The 23,838-nt window shown below is 53.1% G+C and overlaps 2 protein-coding genes across 3 annotated transcripts; both read right to left on the bottom strand.

Annotated features, from left to right (window-relative positions):
* Positions 1-2,433: 2,433 nt before the first annotated feature.
* On the bottom strand, positions 2,434-12,497 carry CHRND (cholinergic receptor nicotinic delta subunit). Of its 2 annotated transcripts, XM_069089295.1 has the most exons (12): positions 12,158-12,495; positions 11,620-11,765; positions 9,313-9,357; positions 9,033-9,142; positions 8,310-8,465; positions 7,932-8,047; positions 7,613-7,813; positions 6,724-6,835; positions 6,435-6,549; positions 4,810-5,011; positions 4,597-4,715; positions 2,434-3,131 (listed from the first exon to the last, which is right to left on the bottom strand). In XM_069089295.1, exons 1-12 carry the CDS (start codon positions 12,459-12,461, stop codon positions 2,949-2,951), a joined length of 1,809 nt encoding a protein of 602 aa, XP_068945396.1. In that variant the 5' UTR covers positions 12,462-12,495; the 3' UTR covers positions 2,434-2,948. The 2 variants fall into 2 exon arrangements, with proteins under 2 accessions (XP_068945396.1, XP_068945397.1); XM_069089296.1 differs by lacking the exon at positions 9,313-9,357 and having other exon boundaries at positions 12,158-12,497.
* A 160-nt stretch (positions 12,498-12,657) lies between these two features.
* Positions 12,658-22,304, bottom strand: PRSS56 (serine protease 56). Its single transcript, XM_069089297.1, has 13 exons — positions 22,003-22,304; positions 20,609-20,746; positions 20,031-20,084; positions 19,718-19,907; positions 18,163-18,262; positions 17,875-18,034; positions 17,539-17,681; positions 16,803-16,965; positions 15,898-16,080; positions 15,630-15,797; positions 15,069-15,128; positions 14,373-14,479; positions 12,658-14,025 (listed from the first exon to the last, which is right to left on the bottom strand). Exons 1-13 carry the CDS (start codon positions 22,109-22,111, stop codon positions 13,840-13,842), a joined length of 1,761 nt encoding a protein of 586 aa, XP_068945398.1. The 5' UTR covers positions 22,112-22,304; the 3' UTR covers positions 12,658-13,839.
* Between the last annotated feature and the right edge of the window lie 1,534 nt (positions 22,305-23,838).

Below are 23,838 nucleotides of genomic sequence, written 5' to 3'. Positions count from 1 at the left end.
GCCTCAGAGATCAACTGTGAAATGAAACATTTGGGCTTGTGACCAACTGTCAATTGCTCAGGAGCATTTCTGTTGACTACCTAGTTCTTGTGGTATGTTGGATGGTCAAAGATGCCAGAAGTTTGACCTCATGATAAGCTGGACAAATACTCATGTTCATATCACATAGGTATTTCTATTGAACACATGTGGTAGAAATCTAAGTGGTATAATAAGCAGGATGGTTTCAGAAAACCTGGGAAAATTTATATGAGCCGATGCAAAGTGAAGTGAGCAGAACCAGGAGAACATTGTACAAAGTGACAGCAATATTGTGTGATGATCAACTGTGAGTGACTTAGCTATTCTGATCAATACGATGATCGGAGACAATTCTGAAAGACTTAGGATGAAAAATGCTATCCACCTTCAGAGAAAAAACTAATGGAGTCTGAATGCAGATCAAAGCCTACTTTTTTGCCTTCTTTATTTTTCTTGTTTGTTGTTTTGTCTATGTTTTCTTTTGCAACATGGCTGATATGGAAATATGTTTTGCATAACTGCACATGTATAACCTATATCAAATTGCTTGCCTTCTCAAGGAGGGGGAAGGGGAAGGGAGGGAGGCAGAGAATTTGAAATTCAAAATTTTGAAAAATGAATGTTAAAAATTTTTAAGTGCAATTGAGAAATATTTAATGAAATAAATACAAATATATTGGGGGAAGAGTGGTGGTGGTGCTGGGGGTGGGAGAAATTGAAGTGGCAATGGAAATTGACTCCCTATTGTGTTTCCTGTCCTTGATTAGGACCTAGATCAGTCACATTCATTCTGTAGAATTTTCCTCTTTCACTTGAGTTCAGATCCTGTCTGTTGTTTACTGCTAGTGTGACCTTGTGTGATTTCACTACTGAGGGCCTCAGTTTCCACAACTTTAAAAATGAGGTCAGACTAGGTGGACACTGAGGTCCCTTCCAGCTCTAATCATTCCCCTTGGTTATTGTCAGTAAACCCTTAAAAAACAAACCACAGTCCCTTCCTCTAGGGATTCTGGGAAAGAAGAAGGGGGAAAAAGCAGGTAGCTCTATGGGACCAGAAGGACAGAACTGCAGGAAGGTCTGCCTGGCCCAGAGGGCAGAACTAGCATCAATCGATATAATTTACAGAGAGGCAGATTTGGGTTTTAGGTAAAAAAAATGATTAAAAAATAAAATCTTTTCCCAAATTAGAGCCGAAATGGGATTCCTTCAAGAGTAGTGAGTTTTCTGTCTCTGGAGGTCTTCAAGGAGAACCTTGATGGGTGGGTAGTGAGAATGTTTAGAAGTCTTCAAGGAGGAGTAGATGGCCGTGGTTGGGGACATTTTGGTGAGAGATTCTTGCTGAGGCGTGGGTGAGGAGGTGATTTGAAGTGTAAAAAATGCTGGACTTGGACTCTGGACCTGAGTTCAAATTCCAGCTCTGTGTGAGTGTGGGTAAATTGATTCACTTTCCCCCACATTTTCTCATCTCTACAACGAGGGGGCTGGAAGAGATGACCTCTAAAGCCAACTCTAAATCTATCAGCCTGGGATCCTATGATGACCTCGGAGATCCCTTCTACCTCTCAGATACTAGGGTTCTAGACTTGGTCAGTAATGGGAACAAAAGGAGACTGCTGGAGGAAAGCGGTGGCCATGATGATGGGGGAATCAGAGAAAGAGAAGCATGGGAAGGCAGAATTAATCCTCAGGGACCCTCCAGGAGTGGGAGCTTAATAGGAAAGGGGCAGGATGGGCAGCACAATGGCATTGGAGAAGCTTGGAAAGACTGAAAGAAGGTGTCAGGCTAGACTCAGAGCTGCCAGTTTCCAGGGGGACTTGGGCAGAGGATGATAGGAGGAGGGGAAATAAGGGAAGAGAGGAGGGTGGGAGTCTTGTATCCACCATCATCCTTTGCCAGAAGATGAGGAGACTTGTGGTATGAAGGAGGATCCTGCTGGAGAGCCTAGAGGCGAAGACTATCTAGCTTAACCCTTTCATTGACAGTCAAGGGACTGAGTCCCTGGGAGGACACAGTCAAGGTCCTGCTGGGAGCCAGTGGCAGGGCTAGGAACTGGACCCATATTATACAGGCTCGTAGGCTTATAGCTCTTAGATACCATCTTGTCTAACTCTCTCATTTTACAAAGAAGGCAACTGAGGCCCAGAGATGGAAAGTCAGTTTCTCAGTCATACACATTTGGATTGTCAAATCCAGGAGTTAAGCCCAGGTCCTTTGACTCAAGAACCAGGGTTCTTCCCACTGGGCCTTGCTGCCTTCCCAGGCATCTGTGCATGAATGGCAGCTCAGCCAGGTCCTACCTAGGGGACCGTAGACAAGTCATCTCTCTTCCTGAAACCTCAGTCTCCTCTTCTTCCAAATGGGCACAATAATAGCACCAGTATTGAATGGGTCATTGTGAGGCTCAAAGGCAATTTTTAAAATGTATGATTCGACTTTTGATTTGAAATATGATTTAATTCCTCTCCAGTGAGAAAATGTCTATAAGCCTATTTGCAAACTTTCACATGCTCCAGAAATGTTCCTTTCCCCCTATTCCAGCATTGAGCAGAGTGGGGTACAGAGTGGGTCAATAAGGACTTAATTTATTGATTGATTTATTCACACTGTTCCTCCTCTCTCTCTCTCTCTCTCTCTCTCTCGCACACTCTGACTGCAAAAGTCCATGGCTCCTCTCAGACTGATCTATCCCCATGCCATGCCTGCCCTCCCTGCCTGCCTCCTTGCCCCAGCACACTGTTAAGTCAGGGCCTGGCCTTTTGAGAAGGGAGTCCCTTCAGGACCTCAGCAGGAGCTCGGGATGTGGTCCCTTTCCCAGGCTCCTGTCTTTCAGGGCAGTAACCCCTCCCCACCCCACCCTAGTCCCCCTGCTCCACAGGACAGGGGCTATGGGACTGCCTTGATGTGTGGGCCCTGGGTGGGCCAGCTCCTAGATGAAGCGTTTGTCCTTCTCAGCATAAGTGAAGGGGTCTCCAGAGAAAGGCTGGAGGGGGGGCTGGTTGTACATGCCCTGCAGGAGGATCCAGGCAGTACCCAGGGTCATGAGGGGAGTCACTACAAAGAGGCAGAGGCGATCCACGGTTCGGGCCACTCGACCCCAGCTGTCCCTTTCCTGGGAGACAATCAACCAATTGACAAGCGTTCATCAAGATACTCTCCTCCCCCCACCCCATACACACATGCACACATGCTAGGCCAAGGGGCCCCCAAAACAGCAGTGAGACAGAGCCTTCCCAGAACTAGACAACCCCCAGAACCCTTCTCAAGGTCTAGGAAGGGGTGGAGCAGTCCTCACAAAGACCCCTGATTTCCCTGCCTTTGTGACCATACGCCTTTCTAAAACACTCATATCCGTGACCTGCCATCTGGCTTCGGTTCCTAGCATGCCACTGACCCTGCACCCCCAGAGATCACTGTGACTTGGATCAGGGGAGTCTCAGAGGGAGCGTGTAGCCCCACTGACCACCCCTCTCCTTCCTTAGCCAAACTCTCAGGTCACTGATTTCTTAGTTGGAAGGGACTGCTGAGGCCACTTGGTCCCATCTTCAAGATGACAAAATGGAGTCTTGAGGCAATAAAGTCACCCCATAGGATGATGTACAGATCATAGATTTTGAGCTAGAAGGGGCCTGGGAGGTTATCTAAGCTAATGTGTTCATTTCACAGATAAGGAAACCGAGGCCAGGAGAGGTGAAGGGGCTTGCTGGCCCAAGAATGTCAGCAATAAATGGCAGAGCCAAGATTTGAACTCAGGTCCTCCGACTCCTGCCCATGCTACCTCCCTGGATTTTCTCTGGCACTCTGTCCCTGGCCTGCTGGTACTCTCGCCCGCGCCTCCATCAGGGCTCTGTGCTGCCAACTCCTGAATTCTCCTCTCCCCCTCTGTCGTGTCTTGTCATCTCCAGATCTGCTGTATCTGGGCTAACACCCCAGCTTGGCCGCCTTCCCTTGGACGGCCTTGGGCCTCCTTTCTGGGGCCAGTGTTGGCTTCTGAGGTCTACAGCTACGATTGTGGGACACTTTCACCTGAATTTCTCTGGGCAGCAGCTTCCTTCTCTGTAAGATATGGGGCTTGGACAGGGGAGTGGGAAGAGGAAGAATAACCTGGTCAAAGGAACGAGAAGGGCATGGGACCGGGCAAAGTTCCGATGGCCAGTCCCCTGTGTCTGCACGGCAGTCTCAGCCTCTGATGTCCTACAGGCTCTGCCTGGCACCTTCTCTCTGTGACCCATAGGGCAGCACTCTGATGAGGCTGGGTGGAGGAAGGCAACCGTGCTGCCTCCTCATGTGGGCTCTAGCCCAGCCCTGGGGGCTAGAGAGATCCGGAGGATTCCCCTGTCATACCCAAGCGCCCCAGGGAATAAGGCAGCTGAGCCTCGGCCCTGCATGGCTACTCCATGCCAGTGACCTGGCTCATCTCTAACTCTAGAGCTGTGTGACCTCTGTGAGCATCCGTTTTCCCATCTGTTAAGTGGGGGTAATAATACCGATTTCACAGTCAGAACACGGGCCACTCTTAAGTCCTGGCGCCTAAGACTTCTCCCTTGTCCTCTTAGAGACCCCGCCCCCTCCCTCACCTCATTGTAGCTATTTTGATCTTTCATGTGGTTGACAACGAAGTTGGCCCCGTCCACGGCCGGCTTGATCTCATTCAGCAGCTCCTGCTGGGATTCCTCGGACCCTGGTGGGGGCCTCCCTGCCAGGAGACAAGAGCACAGGGGGCTCTGCTGGGCAGGCAGAGACAAGGCTCGGGTCCCCATCTGCCTGCCTTGCCCAGCCTGGCCACTCACGGGCTGGAGTGACGCGGCTGGCCAGCCCGTGCCTCTCCGATTGCTTCTCAAACATGAGGTCGCTGCGGGACTTGACCGTGAAGTATTCCTCTGCTTTGGAGATGTAGCCCAGGGAGCTGGTGCGGCGGATCTGGGAGCCCAGCACTGGCACGGCTTCTGGCTGGGACATGTGCAGGACCCGCGGCAGGGTCTCCAGGAACATCTGAGGGAAAGAGGAAGGCTGGGGCCAAGCCACAGAACTCCCCCTTACTCCTGTCTGGGGGCCGACACATGCCAGGCTCATGTGCCCAGGCTCCCAAGGCCCCATGCGGCCACTTCTCCTTCCTCCCTGCTTATGTGAGACCCAAAGGGGGCAGGGCAGGGCAAGGCAGCAGGCAGCACAGTGGAGAGAGTGCTGGGCCTGGAGTCAAGAAGCCCTGAGTTCAAATCTGGCCTCAGACACTTCCTGGCCATGTGACCCTGGGCAAGTCATTTCACCCCATTTGCCTCAGTTTCCTCATCTGTCAAATGAACTGGAGAAGACAATGGCCAAGCAGTCTTGTATCTCTGACAAGAAAACCCCAAATGGGGTCACGGAGAATTGGACACGACTGAAAGACTGAACAACAATGATGGGGTCAGGAGATGGTCCATCTCGATGGGCCAATCACATCCTGTGCTGGCTACTAGAGAATTCACTGCCCTCAAGGAGCTTACGTTCCATTGGCTTATTCAACAGACGTTGATCAAACAGCTACTGTGGCCAGGTGAGAGGCGGAGCGGACAGAAGTTGAGGCCTGGGTTCAAGTCCTGCCAGTGACAAGTTCTGGGCAAGTCACTGGCCCTTGTTCTCAGTGACTCTCGGTGGCTCTAAGGGGTGGACAAGGTACCTCTTGGTACTGGCTGGGAGCTTCCCAACACTCGAGAAATCCCAGGGTTTTACCAAAACCACCACCCTGAAAATGTGCTCCTCAGGGAGAGTCTCCTGGACACACACTGACTGTGTGACCTTGGGAAAGTCATGGCCTCTCTGTGCCAGAGCTCCTCACCTGGAACGTGGAGGGAATTAAACACCTGCCCTTCCTATGACTGTGGTGGCAAAAGGGGCCACGTGGGAGCTCAGGCAATAACACCCTGCATTTCTAAAGCACTTTGAAATTTTAAAGGAATGTGAAACGAGTATTATCACCCCCATTTAACAGATGGGAAAACTGATGCTCGTAGAGGTTAAGTGGCTTGCCCAAGGTCACATAATTCTAAGATGTTAGAGATGAGACCTGGTCTTGTGTCTTCCTTCCCACTCTCCCACTCTGCATGGCTATTAACGTTATGATCCCAGTATCTCTGTTCTTTCTTCTTCTGTTCCCTCCCTTCCCCTCTCCTCTCCTTTCCTTCCCGTCCCCCTCCTTACCATCCAGACCTTCCCAACCCCTCCCCAGCCCAGCCCCCGCACAGGAATCCCTCCCACTGTTCCATGATGTCTTCTTCCACTAGAGCATAGGCTCTCTGAGGGCAGGGGCTGGTCTTTCTGCTTGTGTTCGTATTTCCAGGGCCTGGCACAGGGCCTGGCACATGGGAAGTGACTGATAAATGCTCTCCACCTGTCTGTCACCCATGCCCCACCATCTCTTCACCTCCACACCCACCTTCCTGACCCCCTGCGAGAGGATGTGGGTGCTGGGCGTCCGGTGGTGGATGTTCAGAGTGACCACACAAATGAGGACGATGATGGTGACCAGGACCATGCCGAAGAGAAGAAACCTGCCATGGATGGAGAGGTCCTGAGCCTTAAGCCCAACACCTGGGTCCTGAGCCCTCAGCCCAAGCCCTGGGTACTGAGCCCCAACCCCTGGATTCTGAGCCCTGAGCCCTGGGTCCTGAGCCCCAAGGAAGGAAGGGAGAAGGGCAGAAGGCAGTGGGCAGGGTCTCACTCACTTGCCAATGAGGGGGATGGCATGGGAAGTAGCGGGTAGCCGCTTGGAAATGAGCAGCAGGAAGACAGACTGGGCCAGCAGCACTGAGATGGTCAGTGAGGTCTTCTCACCACCTGGGAAGGAGACTGGCCTCAGGCTCTGAGCCCTGCCCCCCAGACCTCATCACACTTCTGCCCAGGGTTCAGGGCTCCACCTCTGGCCCAGGGGCTTGGTCTGGCCTCCCTCCTTCTCTGTGATCTTGGGAGAGTCAGTCATAACGGACCCAGATTGAGAGTTGGGGCAGGGGCTGGGCAGAGGCAGAGAAGAGCCGATGGTGTCAGGGAGACTGAAGACCTAGTCCTGCCTCAGATTCTGACTAGCTGTGTGACCCTGGGCAAGTCACTTAGGCGCTGCCTGCCTCAGTTTCCCCAACTGTAGAATGGAGCTAATAACAGCATCTAGAAAATGCTGCACACATGCCCCCTGTTATTCTCGTGCTTTCTCATCTGCAGACAGCTCCCATGATTCCAGGTGCCTGGGGGAGCCCCTCGCCCCCTGAGAGGAAGCTGACTGGAGGGAGGAGGGATGGTTCAGGACCAGGAAGTTCCCACTTGATGTCACAAGGAAGCGCTTTGGGGCTGGACAGAACCTGACACCTGGGAAGGTCACGTGGCCCATCCCAGTGACCCGTGGAACAAGGGGAGGAATCTTGGATCTGCGTTCAGATCCTGACTCTGAAGACTGCCTTTGGGACCTAAGATAAGAGACTCTCCTTCTCTGGGCCTCAGTTTCCTTCTATGTAAACGGAGGGGGCTGGACCAGATCCTGGGTCCTGCCAACCCAGAGCGCTGGGCGGAAGCCGTCCTAAGCAGCCTCAGCCAGGCAAGGGGAGAGCCCGGCCCCTCCCTTACTGTCGGCAGGCAGGTAGAAGGCCAGGTTGATCATGAAGGAGATGAGCACACAGGGCACCAGGATGTTAATGATGTAAAACAGCGGCTTCCGGCGGATGATGAGATAGAAGGTGATGTCCTGGTAGCTGGTGCTGGACAGGGACACGCTGGGGTCGACGTTCTTCCGGGCAGGCCGGTGAATGATTTCCCATTCCCCGTTTTCTGGAAGTGATGCAGAGAGGTGGTGGGGGGAAGGGCCTCTGTGGGGTCCTGCGGGCAGGGGGCAAGGGCAGAACAGGACCAGCTTCTTGGGGGCTGGGGGGGATGGTGGGCTGCGTACCTGTGAAGCCTGCGGGGTCAATGATGACCCACTCCACCGGGTAGGAGCGCTTACTGACTTCGTCTGTCTCCTGCTTCAGCTGCAAATTGATTTCTTTGGCTGTGTATGTCAGAGAGCTGGGGGCGAGGAGGGAAAGGCCAGACCTGAGAGCCTGCCCTGTAGCTTCCCTAAGAAAGGCTCCATCTCTCCTCCTGGGCTTTGTCCCTGTCCGCTTCCTTCACGGGTCTGGCCCTGGGACACCTCCCTCCCCATGTGTCTGGGTCCCTTCCTTCCCCTGAGGCCTCCTGTTCATTCCTGGGCTGGGGGGGGCAGTCTCCAGAATGAGGGAGGGCATCAGGCAGAAAAAGCAGCCCGGGCAGGAGGGCCCCCGTGTCCAACCTGAACTTGAGAGAACAGTTCTGCCAATCAAAGGGGAAGTAGGTGACAGTGATGGGGCAGGAAGACTGGAAGATAGCAGGTGGCAGCCAGTAGACCCAACCAGAGGCGTAGACGAGAATGTTGCAGGCATAGGAGATGCGGAAGGCACCATCATTGCTGCGAGGGAGGAAGGGGCAAGAGTTGAGGTCACTGGCCTCAGATGGGGTGGGAGTGGGGGAATGGAGTGGAAGTCACTGGCCGTGGGGGGATGGAGTAGAGGTCACTAGTCTGGGGGTGGGGGGGGGGGGGGGGATGGAGTGGAGGTTACTGGCCTTGGATGGGCTTGGGGAATGAAGGCCAGGCTGCTGTGGCTGGGCAATGGGAGGAAGGAAGAGCCCCTACAGGGTAGCAGCCCTAAGGTTTGCCAAATATCTCCATGGAGTCTATCATCTGATCGTCATGACTGCCCTGGGAGGTAAGCGCTATTTTTGTTCCTGTATAGATGAGAGTGCTGGGGCTGAGAGAGGTCAGATAGTGTCTGGGGTGGCTCTCGAGCCCTGGCCTTCCTGACTCTGGGGCCTCGGCTCCTTTCCCTGCCCGTTAGGGAGAAGCTGGGGAGAGCTGGGGGCAGGGGAGCCAGGGCCCAGGGAACGGCCAGGGGGATGGGAGGCAGGGCTTCTGGATGGAGAGAGGGGAAGCATGGGAAAGCATTGGAGGAGGGAGAGGGGAGGACGCCAGGCTAACCTGTTCTCCAGGATGATCTCTGGGAGCCACAGCATGTCCGAAGGCAGACGGAGGACGCTGATGTTACCAAATTCGGTTATGTTCCATTGGAGCCGGCTGTCCATCCAACCCTAGAGACCCAGAGGACTCATAGAAGCCCACGCCTCCCCTCATCCCTCTTCAGCCTGAGGTTGGCCCCCCAGGGCAGGTTCAGGAGTTGTGGGGTGCTGAGAAAGGGACCTCCCTTGAGAAAGGCTTTATCCCCACTCCCATCCCCACCCGGGAAGCCAGACTTCCTCACATGCTCGATCCACACGTTAGTGGTGAGGGTTTCATCAACTTCTTTCTGAAAGGAAAGTAGTAAGTTAAGATGTGACCTTAGGTCCTGGACCCTAGGCCTTCATTCATGTATTTATTTAGGAAATAATGGGGGTGAAATGACTTGCCCAGGGTCACACAGCTAGTAAGTCTCTGAGGCTGGATTTGAACTCCTCCTGACTCCAGGGCCCGTGCTCTAGCCACTGTGCAGCCCAGCTGGCCCAAATTAGTCCTGAGAGTGGTGACCCAGTCCCAGGACATCTAGACCTCTAGGGGTGGGGAAGAGTCCATCCCCTAATCCCCATCCCCTCAAGGCCAGTGACTTCCACTCCATCCCCCCCAAAGCCAGTGACCTGCACTCCATCCTGCCAGAGACAGAGCCTTTCTTAGGGAAAGGCTCTCAAGTTATAAGGGGGTTATGATGCAAGGGGTCCCAGTTCTGCACACAGTCCTCTTTACTTTAAAATAACATTCCTTACAATAATTGAAGAGGTTGAAGTGGGGAAAAAGGTGAGCTCAGAATCAGGAAGACCTGGGTTCAAGTCTCACTTCTGACACATCCTGGATATATGATCCGGGGCAAGTCACTTTACTTCCATTGTCCCAGGCAAGCCTCTAAATTATAATTGTTAGAGCTACAATCTACACTGGTAGAGGGAGTTTCCTCCCTGGGAGTTCCCCAGACCAGTGAAGTCAAGCTCAAATAGAAACAGATCCCTGTGGGCTCAAAGTGATTTGGAAAATCACAAATTAGCTTCACCTGTGTCTCATTGTATTTTTATCTGTTGGACTCAACACTTCCCAATTACACTTTAATCTGGCTTGGGGTGCTGTGCTGAGGGCCCCCACTTTGTCACCTCTGCCCTAGTCCAGGGAGATCACAGGTCCAGGTAAAATCACGATAATAGCAGACATTTCTGTGTGACTTTAATAGTTATTTCATTTGATCCTAATAGACTCAGATTTAACTCTAGAAGGGACCTCCCTTGTACATGCCCAAGGTCATGAAGGTGGCAAGTGGCAGTCCTAGAATTCAAATTCAGATCTTCTGAGTCCAAATCCAGGGAATCTTTCCATTGTACCAAGCTGTTCCTCCTTGTGGCAGCCCAGGGGATGGGGTGGGGGGGCCTATCTTCATTTTATATTTGAAGAAACTGAAGAAAACCGAGGTTAAGTGTCTTGCCCAGGGTCACACAGTCAGCCAGTAAATCTTTAATTTAGGATTTGAACCCAGGCCTCCCTGACTCCGGATCCTCTTCCCTCTACCCATCTTACCCCACTGACTTTTACTTTTGGTACATTATCTCAGGCTCCTTTAAAACCTATTGACATAATTTATTTTCATGTGACCCACAATTCCCAGTATATTCCTCCCTCTCCCTTTCCCATGCTTTGTAACAAGAGAGCAAAACTGACCCACACATCAGCGAGTCTGACAGTGTATATGCTGTTTCACTCCCATAGGCCCCCATCCTTGCCTGTACAAGGCAGGGCGGGAGAAGCACTATCAGTGTCTCTTTTTGGGGGACGAGTCCCTTTTTTTTTGCTTTTTGTTTTCCTTTTTGGAGGGCAAATGGGGTTAAGTAACTTTCCCAAGGTTACACGGCTAGTTTTTTTGTGTGGGTGTTAAGTGTCTGAGGCCAGAACAGAACTCCAGTCCTTCTGACTCCAAGGCCAGCCCTTAACTCACTGAGACACCTAGCCACCCCTGAGGCCCTTTATTTTTCAGGAATTTCTCGGGGCCCATGAGGCCTCCTCAGCCTGCAGACCGATGCCTGCTACATCTCCCTTCTCTCTTTTTGGAGGCGCATTTTTTATTTTGTTGCTTTATTAATTACTCATTGTTTCCGCTAACTTTAGTTGCCTGTCTGTCAAAGTTAATGTGATCTGCCAAGGTCAAGCCCATTTGCCTTCTCTCTCCCCTCCTCTCAAACTCCTGGATTTTTCCTTCTTTCTCCCTCTTCTCTCTTTTCTCAATTCAACTCAGGTCAATAAGCCTTTAGTAATCCTCCCTCTCCCTCCCCTTCCATGTGCCAGGACCTGAGATCCAAAGGCCAAAATGAAAGGCTCCTGCCCTCAAGAACCTTACTACTGGGAGGAAGCGACAAATGCTCCCTCCAAAGAAATCCAGTCATGAGGAGATGAGGGGAGGGATGGGGGGAGGGAGCCCCTCTTCCTGCTCCCCTTCCCACCTGGCCCAGGGAGCCCCAGGGGCGGGGGGCGGGGCAAGGGCGCTACCGTCCCCAGGGAGGCCAGGTGACCTTCAGGGCCCCGAGGAGCCTGGACTCACCAGGGAGATGAGGTTGGAGAGGGTGAGGGCCAGTGAGATGTCCACCTTGTCCTCTTTGCGCTCCACCGGCCGAAGTTTCTTGTTATAACTCTTCTCGTGGAAAAGATGGTGGATGAGCCGCTCCTCCTCATTCCGGGCCCAGGCACCTGGGGGGAGAAGGGGCTGACTGGGGAGGGACCTGAGGCTCCAGGCAGAGACTGGTGGGAGCCTGGATGGGTGCTCCATGCTGAAGACTCGCCTGCCACAAGGAGCTGGAGTTGGAGAAAGTGTCTGAAAATGCCCCTAGAGGCTGGGTCCTTGGGCAGGATTTGGGGAGCAGGGTTTCCAAGGCTGGAGGAAGAGAGAAGACCCTGGGTAGGGAGTGTGTATGAGTGTGTGTGAGTGTGTGTGTGTATGTGTGTATCCTGGGAGCTAGGTAGTGTGGGGAATGGAGCTGGGAGATGGGTGGAGGGCTCAAGTGAAAGTGTAGGTAGGGGGTGGGCTGCTCCCCTGAACTGGGAGGTGGGGGGGTTAGATGGAAGAGATGCTGAGTACTTACCGGAGATGGCCAGAGCCAGGATCAGTCCCAGCCCCAGGGTCCAGCCCTCCATTGTGTCCCCTTGGTCTGCAGCCCTGGACCTGACCCCTTCTGTCCTAGACAGGGTGCTGAGTAATGGAGACAGGATTGGGGTGTGGGGGGAGGAAGGGAGGGACAGGTGGTGTTGGGCTGGGAGGAGGAGGAGCAGAGGAAATGAAGGGATTATAGCAGTAACCAGACACTCTGTGGGGCTCATGGAGAGTGAGGCAGAGGGAGGAAGCAAGAGGACAGGGAAGGGGGAGCCCAGCAGGGACTGAAGCCCCATCAAGAAGGAGGAATGAAGGAGGAGACTGTGGGTGAGCTGGGTAGGGGGCAAAGCCCAGAGCTGGGGAGGGGCATGGACAGTGGCTGGGCCAGCTGGAGCTGTCACTCATCTGGAAGGGACAGCTGCCTTTCTAGGGTGGGAGCACAAGAGGTGCCCCCTCTAGGTGGGACCCCTTCCCTGAGGGGCCAGTCTTACACCCTGTTCAGAAGCTGCACACCCAGGAAATTCAAATCTAGGAAATTCAACTCAACTCAACATTTATTAAATGCTGATTATGTGCCATTCCCCAGAAATACAGACAAAAAGAAATGACCCTTGGCCTTCGGGATCTTCACAGATACAATAGTTTATTGGGAGAGCAGAAGAGGAATCATTTATTAAACACCTACAATTTGCTAAGAGCCCTGGACCCCGAATACCTTCTGTAGCTACTTTTAAAAATGAAATCGATATCATTCATTTTTCAATCAACCACATTTCCCAGTGTGATCCTCCTGCCTCCCAAAGACTCATCACTTATAACAGAACTAAAAAAGAAGGGAAAACAATTCATCAAAATTGGCCAGCACATCCCCAAAGTCTGATGTTATATGCAGTGTTCCGTACTGAAAGGCCCCCATTCAGCTCCCAGGTCTCCAGAAGAAAAGTTCCTTCTATTTCCAGATGAACATTGGTTCTTCCCCCACCCAAGTCTATTCCCCAAAGCTTGATGGGTCTTTACTTGTTGGCTCAATTCCAGGGGAGCTGTTGGGGGGAGGGAGGATTAGGGTCACATCACTCCTGTGATCAGGAAAATCTACAAAATGTTTTGGTCCTTCATACCAGAGACAAAGTCTGAATTATGTATTAAAAGATAAAATCTGTTGATGTTATCCAATATTATATTTTATGCATTTTTGAGTTTCTAAACTGTTTGTGTGTTGTTTGCTGGCCTTCACATGTTGTCTATGGCTTTCACAAACATCACTCCAAATTCCCATTTAATCTCTTCTGCCAACCGTGATATATGGAAACCCTGATGGGGAAAGTCACAATGTGGAGGGGATAACTGTCCATGTCTCTACCCCCCATCATAAACCAAATCTGCTGATAAATAACTACATTATTCTGATCCCTGCCCCTCCCCACTGCTATCTAAGGGCCCTACGGACTACAGTATCTTCCTTGGGGCCAGTCACAGGGCACCCCCACCATCAAACTCCATCTGCAGGCTGGGAAGATGGAGGGCCTCCTCTGGGCCCCTGAATCCCTGACCCTTCCTTAGGGGTCTTCAACTCCAAGAGACTTCTCTCCGCTTGTCCTTTTCACCCTGTTATGTCTACTGCAATAGGGCCAAGTCCCTGCTCAGTCCCATGGGGCTGGCCCAAGTCCTTCCCTACTATGTTGGAGGCCCAGCTCTGAAGGCCCTCAAGGCCTGGGACAGAAGGCCAGGGAGGCTATGAGTGAGGGTGGCAGGCTCCAATCCGATCATGGTTACAAAGACCACTGTACGGCCCCCCACAACCACCCTGACTTGGGCCTGGAAGAATCCCTTCTGAGGCCTGGAGCCCAGGTCAGCCAGGATCTGTTCAGGAAAAATGGCAGGTCAGGCAGGCAGAGGCGTGTCCCCTCTCCCAGAATACTCCTCCCTCTCCCTCTGGAGGGGTCCCTAGGATCCAGGGGATGTTCAAACAGGTGACTAGAGCATGTTCTGTGTATGTGTGTGTGTGTGTGTGTGTGTGTGTGTGTGTGTGTGTGTGTGTGTGTGTGTGTGTGTGTGTGTAGAGGCCTGACTTACACTGAGGAAGGGAAGACCCTCCTTTCCCCTTGCCTTCCCCCCAGGCCTCCCTGCCTCTGGCCTGTCCTAAGCTAGGTTAGGTTGTTTAGGGCAAGGAGAAGATGAGCCTGGGGCCTGAGGGGCTATGTCCTTACCTCCTGAAAGTCCATAGCCAGCTGGTCATGGGGCACTTGCAGGATCCAGGCATGAGCTCCTCGAAGGGCAGCCAGTTTTTGGCCAAGAGCATCCAGCCCGGGGCAGCCTGGAGGGAGGTGGAGAACACTCCAGTTTACAAAGTACTTTAGAATCACCACGTCCCCCAGTGTGCACATGCCAAGCATTTAGAGCCAAGCTGAAAGGGACTTTAGAGGGGGTTTGGATCAACCCCCTCATTTTACAGATGGGGAAACTGAGGCCCCGGGAGGCTGAGGCTCATAGCCACATAGGCTCAGAAATCTAGAGCTGGGACCTCAGAGGCCACGAAGTCCAACCTTCTCATCCCTCTCCTTTTACAGAGAAAACTGAGGCTCCCTGCTTCCTCCACCCCAGCCCCATTCAGCTCTTCGATATATACCCTGCCCTGCTTTCCTTTCTTTTTTTTTTTAATGCTTTATTAACTTCTGATTTACATCATTCGTTTCTGCCAGATTTTGAGTTACAAATTTTCTCCCCGTTTTTCCCCTACCCACTGCCCCAAAATAGCCCAAGGCTCTTCCTGACTTCATGCCTCTCTCCCCTCTCTTCTCTTGCCTCCCTGTGGGCTTCCTACTGGAAAGGGACCCATGGAAGATGGCCTTGGTACAATGCTGAATTTGAGGGGGACTGAGGGGGGGAGGGGCCTGACCCATTACCTTTCACTTCTGCCATCTGCTCCTGCCTCCCATGGAGTAGGGGAGCATCTCCTCGGGGAGCTGAGGGGGAAGAAAACAGTGAGGACTGTGTCCCAAAGGGGAGGAATGAGGACATTGATAGGGAGAGACAGAGAAGGTAGCAGCTCACAGGAAGAGGGGACGTGGGGCAAAACATCCTCAATTCTACCTAGGGATTTTGCATCTGGGGCAAGCATCACAAACCATGCCCAGGGCAAGAGGCAGGGAAGTTATTCTGAGGAGGGAATGGGGTGCGCATCACCTTCTACTGGGGAGACAAATACCCTGAGATGCTGTCTCTAGGCTGCTGCCAGGGAAGCTGCCCAAAGGGGAAAAGATGGCGGGAGATGGAGAAGGAGTTCACGTTATCACAATGAAAGATAGAAAGCACTGCCGGGGCCCTGAGGTAAAGCCCCTATGTCCTTGCCTTAGGTACGGCTCTAGTCATAGGAGTGGTGGGGAGGGTTCGGGGAGGGGTTAACACACGGGAATCAAGCAAAACTGAGGGTCTTCAAGAACGATGAGGAGCTTGGATCGAGGTACCTGCGCCCTGGCCCCGCCACGGAGCTCGGGAAAGCCAGGCTTGTTCCAGCAGCCTCAGGCCCAGCTGGGGCAGCGCTCGCGCAAGGCGAAGCAGACCCAGGTGGCGGGAGAAGAAGTCTCGGGCATCTCTGAGGAGGCTGAGCAGGGTCTGGACCAGAGAGCGCAGCTCTGGGGAGAACGGAGCGGAGCGTAGGTTGGGGGGAGGGATTCCAGGGCCCCCCTCCCTCAGCCCTGTAGCCACGCCCCCCGAGCAGCAGGAGAAGCTGACCACATCTCCTCCGGTGCAGCCGACACTGCTTCTGGGCCAGGCCGGGGCAGGAGCCGGCTCCCCGAGGTGCGGGGCAGGAGCGCTCATAGAAGGCGCAGAGGTGTGCCAAGGCTGTGGAAGGGTCCTCCTGGGCATCCAGGGCCAGAAACTGCCGACAGCTGGGCTCCCGGCTCCGGGGAGGGACTGCAGAACACACACAAGGCTGTCCAATCAATCAAGTGGTCACCCAACCAGCTCTCAATTAAGAGACTACTCTGGGCTAGGCCCTAGGAATCGAGCTGGATAGTGCCTGCCCTCAAGAAGCTGATGTTCTGTTAGAAGAGACAACATGCAATGAGTCTGTGATGCCTGGGTTCAAATCCTGCCCCAGCCATTTCCTAGCTGTGTGACTCTGGACAGATCACTTAACCTCTCTGTGGTCAGTTTCCTCATCTGTAAAACATGGACTTAATGGTCTGTAAGATCCTTTCTGCTCTCTATTTAGGAACCCATGAGAGAGGAAGGGATTCAGGCTAAAAGAAATGGAGATGGACATTTGCCCAGGAGGGGCGGGTAGGGACAAAGGCCTGAGTTTGAATTTCCAACCTAGAACCAGGGTCATTTTTGTCTGTGCATCCCCAGTTCCTAGCCCAGAGCCTGGTACATAGTAAGGTTTAATATCTACTTGTTGAAGGGACCAATGGAATGTAAGTCAAAGATTTCATTTTTGTCTCTGCATTCTCAGCACCAGCATAATACCTTAGCATGTAGTAGGTGTTTAAAAAATGGTTGCCAAATTTGAAATGTTCTTTTTCCTCTGTGCCCTAATTCCTGGCAGCATTCCAGGTGAAAGGTGGAGGGGAAAACCCAACCCAAAGCAAACCAAAGTAAAGGCTGATGAGGAGGTGAGGGGAGAAGGCGCTTACCACTCATCTGCTGGCGGATCCAGTCCCCAAAAGCTGCCACTCGGGTGTATACCCCGGGTTTGCCTGGCTCTCCACAACCATCCCCCCAGGAAGTGATACCATACAGGATCTCCCTCAGGGGGTCCCCAGGCACCGAGCACGTCAGAGGCCCCCCTGAGTCACCCTGTGGACATGGAAAGGAGGAGGAGGAGCTGGCAGCCCCTAGGCTGCCATATTGTCCCTCCTGCGCCCCAACCAGGGAGCTATTCCATCAGTTAAGGAGAGTGGGATGGGCATCAGGAGGTCTGGGAGGTTCTAGTCTCAGCCCTACACTAACTGTGCAACCTAAGGCAAAATAAGGCAAGCAACTCTCCCTCTCTGCACCACCCTGTAAAAGAAGGGGCCTCCAAATTCTTCCACGTTCTGTGACTCACAAGGGAGAGGTGGGAGGGCTGTGGAGCCTTAATCACATCCTTGCTTTGCTGATATAAGCAGGGTCATAAAATCTTGGTGTTTGATGCTGAAAGTAACCTGGGGAGCCACCTAGTCCAATCTCCTCAGTTTATGGAAAAGAACATTGAGGTCTGGGGTGGGTAAGGGACTGGTCCAAGGTCATTCAGGTAGTATCCGAGGTGGAATCTGAACTCACAGCCTACAACTTCAAATCCAGTGCTCTTTCCATTCTAGGAAACTGTCCCCATAAGGAAAAGCCATGTTGCTGGCATTCTTGGTGGGGTGCTGGCTCCCTCCCACCTACCTGGCAGGAGTCCACTCCTCCAGTCGGATAGCCAGCACAGAGCATGGTGCTAGGGTGAAGCGCTGGTCCCAGAGCTGTCTGGCAAGTGTCCAAACTGAGCAAGGGTACCCTGGCCTCCCTCACGGCTTTAGCCGCAGGTCCATCTGAGAGGGAATGACAAGACATCATTGGGCATGGAGCTCTTCGGACACCATGGCTCCATACCCTGTGACCCCTTCCTCCATGCCTCCATACACCCACCTACTCCCATTTCCCTTCCCACTGGGGGCTCTGTGTGTCTGTGAGCTAGACAGCCATGTCCAACCCCATTGGCTCAGGGCCCCCCATCGATTCCACCTTCGTAGACAGCTCCCCAGCCGGCAATGGAGCAGACAGTGCCCGCCGGAGGCTCTCTGGGCTCCTCAGGCAGACAGATAGGCCATGCCCACTTGGATGGTGGCACTGGTGCCCACAGCTCCACCAAAGCCAAGTCATTTTGAAAGGTCTGGGGGTCAAACTATAGGAAGAAGAAAGGGGGATATGTCAGTAGAGGAGGGGCTGAGAAATGGGGAGTCAGAACTCTGGGGAGCCCAGGGGCCAGGAGCAGTTTGGAGAGAGGGATAAGGAAGGGCTCGGGAGTCTTACCTTGGGGTGGGGCAGAATGCGGTTAACAGGGATCCCCTCCTCCTGCCTCTCCCCAAGGGGACTGTTCAGGGTCACTGTCCACAGGAGCTCATTTTGAAGGCTGTTGAGGGGCACAGGATGTATGGTCACCAGGGAGGGGGAAGGAAGAGGCTACTGACTCTCTGGTCCCTTTTTCATGTCTCAGGAGGGGGATTTACACATAGGCTTCTAGATTTAGAGTTGAAAAAGACCTCAGAGTACATCCCGTCCAATGCCCATTTTATAGATGAGAACACTGAGGCCAAGTAAAGCCAGGGAATAATTGACAGAGATGAGGTTTGACCTCAGGTCCTCACTCTAAATCTAGTGTCTTTCTACTGTACCATATCTGGGTTAACAACAATATTAATAGTCAGCATTTATAGAGGACTTTAAGTTCCTTAAAAATAATATCTCATTTTATTCTTGTAACAACCCAGGGAGGTAGGTACTGTTGTCCCCATTTCACAGACGAAGAAACTGAGGCAGACAAAATGACTGGTAAGAGGTCATGTTTGGGCCTCAGGGCTTCCTGCCTTCATGGCCAAAGTCCTGTCTGCTGCGCCACCCAGATCTGTTTAATCACATTTAGGTGTTTTCTGTCTTTTCCTTTGGAGATGGAATAGGGGTTGATGGGGAGGAAGAGGAGGAGGAAGAGGAAGAAAGGAGAAAGAATGTTAAGGAAACATCAAGGCCTGAGATCCTGGAGGGTTTGTGCATTGACTTCTTTTCCTTCGTTCCTTCCTTTGTTCCTTCCTTCCTTTCTTCTTTTCCTCCTTTCCTTCCTCTCCTTCCTTTCTTCCCATCCTTCCTTCCATCTTTCCTTCCTCCCTCATTCCTTTCCTTCCTCCTTCCTTCCTTCCTTCTGTCCTTCCTCTATTCATCTACCTGCTTCTTAATTATTTGTTTTTGTGGACCTGTGACTTCATTGGTGTAGGAAACTCCAAAGGAGAAAACTCCCTCTACTAATACATAATAACCCATAATAATAGTGTATAGTCGTGGGAGTTAGGAAGGGTGCACTTAGAATGACATGTCTAGTCTCATACAACCAGTCTGTGTTGGAAGAGGGCCTTGAGCCCAGGTCTCTCTGAGCTCCAGGTGGGCACTCACTCCACAGCACTAAACATATATTATCCGAGTTGACCCTCCATCTGGGAGACAGGGACTTTAGCCCTTGTTATCCCCAGTTTACAGCCAAGGAAACTGGCTCAGAAAACAGACACTTGCCCAAGGTCACCAAGCTTGTAAGTGGCAGAGGTGGGTGCTGAACCAAGGCCCTCTTGACTCCTTTCTATCCACTAACCCCTCGATCTCTCTGGGGCCCGTCTGTCTCTAAATCTTGAATCCATAGGGCATACTTTGAGCCAGCCCCCTTCCCCTTCCCCAGGCTTGGCTTTTGGATGGCCTATGGGATGCTTCTCTCATCCACCAGGGGGCAGCAGAGACCACTGTCTGGTTGAGGGTAGCGGCAGTCCTTTGGAGCCTTGACAATTGGGGCAGTTGGGGTTGGATGGCTGCTTTCCAGGGGACACACCTTACAAAGCAGTGAGCAGCAGTGAGGACCCAGGCATCCCCGACTAGGACGCCTCCACACATGGGCTGCCCATTCGCTCTCAGCGACACCAGCCACGACCAGGAGCCAGGGGATGCCACTTTGCCCCCCACAATTCTGCCCCGGGCCCATGTCCCATTGGCAGCTCCACGGCTCTTAAGGCCACAAGTCACTGTCAGGAGAGGAAGGGCAGTCAGGACGGGGCTCCACCCCCGTGCACTGCCTGGGCTTCCCACAGTCCCCAGCATCTGGCCATCCTTCTCCCCAACCTTCTGCCCATCCCTGTAGCCCTTACCCAGCTTCTGTTGTCCAGGAACGTTGTGGACATGAGGTTGCTGGCTCCAAAGCCCTAGGGATGTGGGGGTCAAGGGGACAGGACCATAATACTCACCTCTGACCAGCACACAGCCCCACCCCAGGAGCCCAGAATCTCAGAACCAGAAGGGGCCTCCACGGCCACCTGGTCCAACCCATTCCTGAGTAGGAATCCACTCTGTACCACCCATGATGCACAGTCATCCACTCCCCCAAAGGGGACTCTGACCTTGGGCTAACTGAAGGGAGAAGGGCGCCCTAAGGAAATGCTAGATACAGGAAACTACAGCCTAGGGAGGAGTGGGGAGACAAGGTGGTAAAGGGCTTGTCAAGAGTCACACTGGTCTCTTGTTCAGCCTTGACCAGGGGGACAGGAGGGAAGAGAAGGGGGAAGAAGAGGGAAAAGCAGGGTTCTGAGAGGCCATGGTGCAGGAATGTTGAGGACCCCAGCCCCAGGGGAAGAATGTTGAGGACCCCAGCCCCAGGAGGAGGGATGGCCTGGGTCTAGGGCCTGAGGTAGGGTCAGCAGGGCTCCTGCCTCTCCACCTCAGTGCTCACCAAGACAAGGTGAGGTGTGGTTAATGCAAGCCTGGCACACCAGAAGCCTGCGTCTGTATTCCAGTGTTGCCCTTTCTATAGCCAGTGAGGCCCTTCTCTGGACAGCCTTCAGCAGGAGAGTCCCCTGTTCAGACAGAGCTGTGGAAACAGAAAGTGCCAGGGCTGGTCATCAGATCAGGAGATCTATGCTGGGGGCGGGGGGGAGTACTGAGCACCCAAGCTAGCCCCTTATCTTAAAGATACAGAAACTCAGTCAAAGAGAGAGGCCAGGTACCTGCCTAAGGTTGTGAAGGTAACTAAAGTCAGACCTGGGATCTGAAGAGGAAACTCCAGGGTGCTTGATGTCAGAGTGTAGGACTCAGTGACTGCTGAGGACTCTGCTAGCTCCAAATCTTTGAGCCCATGATCTGTAACTAAGACAGGGCGACGAGAGCTTTGCCCCCAAAAGTCATCAAAGTTTGGAGGGTGAAGACAGCACGTAGAGTCTTTCAAGCATAGAAACTACTGAGCTTAGCACCCAGCCAACAGGAATAATTAAACAGGAGACAGCATCTGGGTGGGGATCCCCCATTCTACACCCTGGCTTGTCCGATCATGGGGACATATTCTCTCCTGAGATCTCACTTATCACTATGGCTTAATCTGCCTCAAAAGGTGGATCTTGCCCCAGGTACCAAAGTGTCTAGTTATGGTCACACATGGACCCATTGCTCTTCGGCCTCTTCTACCCAAGAAAAGCTAAAGGCCTCAGATCTCCCCCAAATAGAAATGGAGAGATACATGAGAGGGGTCTGGGCCACTGGGATGCCTCCCTCCACCTTCCCCCCAACTTCAATTTCTCGGTTAACTCTCTCCTGACTGACTTCCAACCTTTCCCCCAACCTCAAAACTTCTGTCCTAATCTCTAATTTGGGCAGCTGGATGGTTCAGTGGGTAGAGTGCCAGGCCTGGAATCAGAAGGACCTGAGTTCAAATGTGGTCTCAGACACTTACTAGATGTATAAGCCTGGGCAAGTTACTTAACCCTGTTTGCCTCAGTTGTGTTATCTATACAGTGAGCTGGAGAAGGAAATGGCAAAACACTCTAGTGTCTTTGCTCAGAAAAATCCAAATGGGGTCCCAGAGAGTCAGACTGGACTGAAGAAAGGCCTGAACAATAACAAAATCCCTAATTCCTTCTTAGCCCCTAAAGTCTCTCCAGAACCCTCACACTCCTCCCTGGGTCTTACTTGGCTTTCTAAACCTTAGTGTCCTCCCTAGCCCACTCCTTCCTAATCCCCCCACTCTTCCCTAAATGCCACACTTCTGCCGACTTACCCCCCCCCCCCCAACACTCCTTACCCCTCTCCTAACTCCCCTCCCTCCCAGGCTCAGGACGGCCAGGGAATACTCACCTTGAAGTGTAGTCCTGGCCAGGCGCTCTTGCCTGGGGCCTGCAGTCCCCATACCCCCAATGCCCCAGGGGGACAGGAGGCCCAGAAGCCCCAGCACCACTGGCAGCATTGTGCCCTGAGGGCTTGGAGCAGCCCCCCAGGCTCCTCAGGCCTCCAAAACTCCCCTCCCTGGGCTCCTAGGACTTCCTTCTCCCTTTATTTCAGTGACCCTCAGTCCTTTGGTTCCCAGTGCCTTCGGCCTCAGACCTCTAACCACTCTGTCTGTCTCTCCCACCATGCCCTGGTACTTAGCAGGGACAGGACAGATGAGGTGAGCAAGGAGGGGTGGGGTGGGCTGGGGACAAGGGGCTGTTGGACAAACCCTCCTCTGGCCAGCCCCAGTGTCCAGCTTAGGGTCATGAATGGGGCCTTCGAAGATGCCAGCCAGAGGGAAGGGAGTGGGTGGGGACAGGCCTCTCCCTTCTCTGGGTCCCCTCTCCCCACCAGTAGAAGCCTTTGAAGTCCTGTCCTCAGGGTTCTTTGTGAAAAGGCCCCTTGTTTCCCCGGGCCCATCAAAGGGGGCATCAAAGGGGGAAAAGCTGGGCTAACGGTTGGGCTGGTGGCCTTGTAAGTGAGTGGGAGGGAGAGGCCAGACGGCCAGGACAGCACGGCTTCCCATCCCAGAGCAGCCCATAGAGGCCAGTTGGAGGGGGGCTACGGGGGGAGAAAATCCAGGCCCTCTGGACAGTCCTCAGCTCATGGGCTGACGTCAAGGAGATCTGTGCCCAGCCAGACTAGGGAGTCCCAGTCGGCCTCTCCACGCCATTCTGAGTGCCGAAAGCCAGTTCTGGAATTCGGCCTCCGAGGCATGGAGTTCAAATTCTGACTCAGTTGTGTGACTTTGGACAAGGCCCTTCTGCTCTCTGGGCTTTCAGCTTTCTCCATGTCCAATCGGGAGATTTGATTTCGATGATTTTTGAGGCCCCTTTGAGTATTGGATCCCCAGATTCTGGGTCCCCTGCCTGGGCCCCAGAAGCTCCCAGGCCTAATTGCTTTGGGGCCCCTTCCCAGACAATTGTTACCACTTCAAAAGGGCAAGATGAAAGGGCTGTAATTAGCGCAGTAATTACTGGAGGGGAAGGGGGGCCAGAAGAGGGTGCTGGCAGCAGGTCCGGGGGTAGGAGGGGGAGGAGCAGATGAAAGCCCTAGGAAGGACCTGAGCTGGCAGGGGCCACCACTCTCCCAGACGGTGCTTCCCGTGCCCTCTCCCTGCCCAACTGTCCCTCCGTTATTGGGAGGCCCACTTCCAGCTTGCGCCCTTTCCCCCAGGGAACACTGGGGATGGCTCAGCCCCCTGGAAGGCCTCAACTACCAGTGGACCTTTGGGTGGGGCAGGAGAGGCAAGCCCAAAGCTGTCCGGGTAACTATGATGGGGCCTGGGACTTGGGGCTCCCTTAGTCACTGGACTTTGGAAGGACATGGAAAGAAAGGCGGAGATATGGGCCCTGGCAAGTGGGTGTTGGAATAAGGAGGACCGAGCTCTGGTTTTACCTTGGACATATACTGGCCATGTGATTGTGGGTAAGACATTGGGCTTCCCAGGGCTCCCGGCCAAGCATCTGAGACCACAAGTGACTGAGCTCCTAGTACCACTAACATCAAAGCTCTTGTCTCCCCCCAAATCCCTTCAGTTGGAGACAGGAGGCCATAGCTGCTGACGTTTACATGAAGCAGGCCTTAATGTCTGCAAAGCCCTTTCTTTGCATTTGTAATTCAAGGCTTGGCCAAAGAGACCCAATCCCTGAGCGGTTTTAGCTATTCTCTGCCTGATGCCAGTCCATGTGGAATTTTGGGGAG

The sequence above is a fragment of the Petaurus breviceps genome, unplaced genomic scaffold (genome assembly GCF_028583685.1).
Source record: "Petaurus breviceps papuanus isolate PSGF00001 unplaced genomic scaffold, PetGlider_PUasm1.0 186, whole genome shotgun sequence".
In the NCBI taxonomy this organism is placed as follows: domain Eukaryota; kingdom Metazoa; phylum Chordata; class Mammalia; order Diprotodontia; family Petauridae; genus Petaurus; species Petaurus breviceps.
This window is presented reverse-complemented; position numbering and strand designations above follow the sequence as displayed.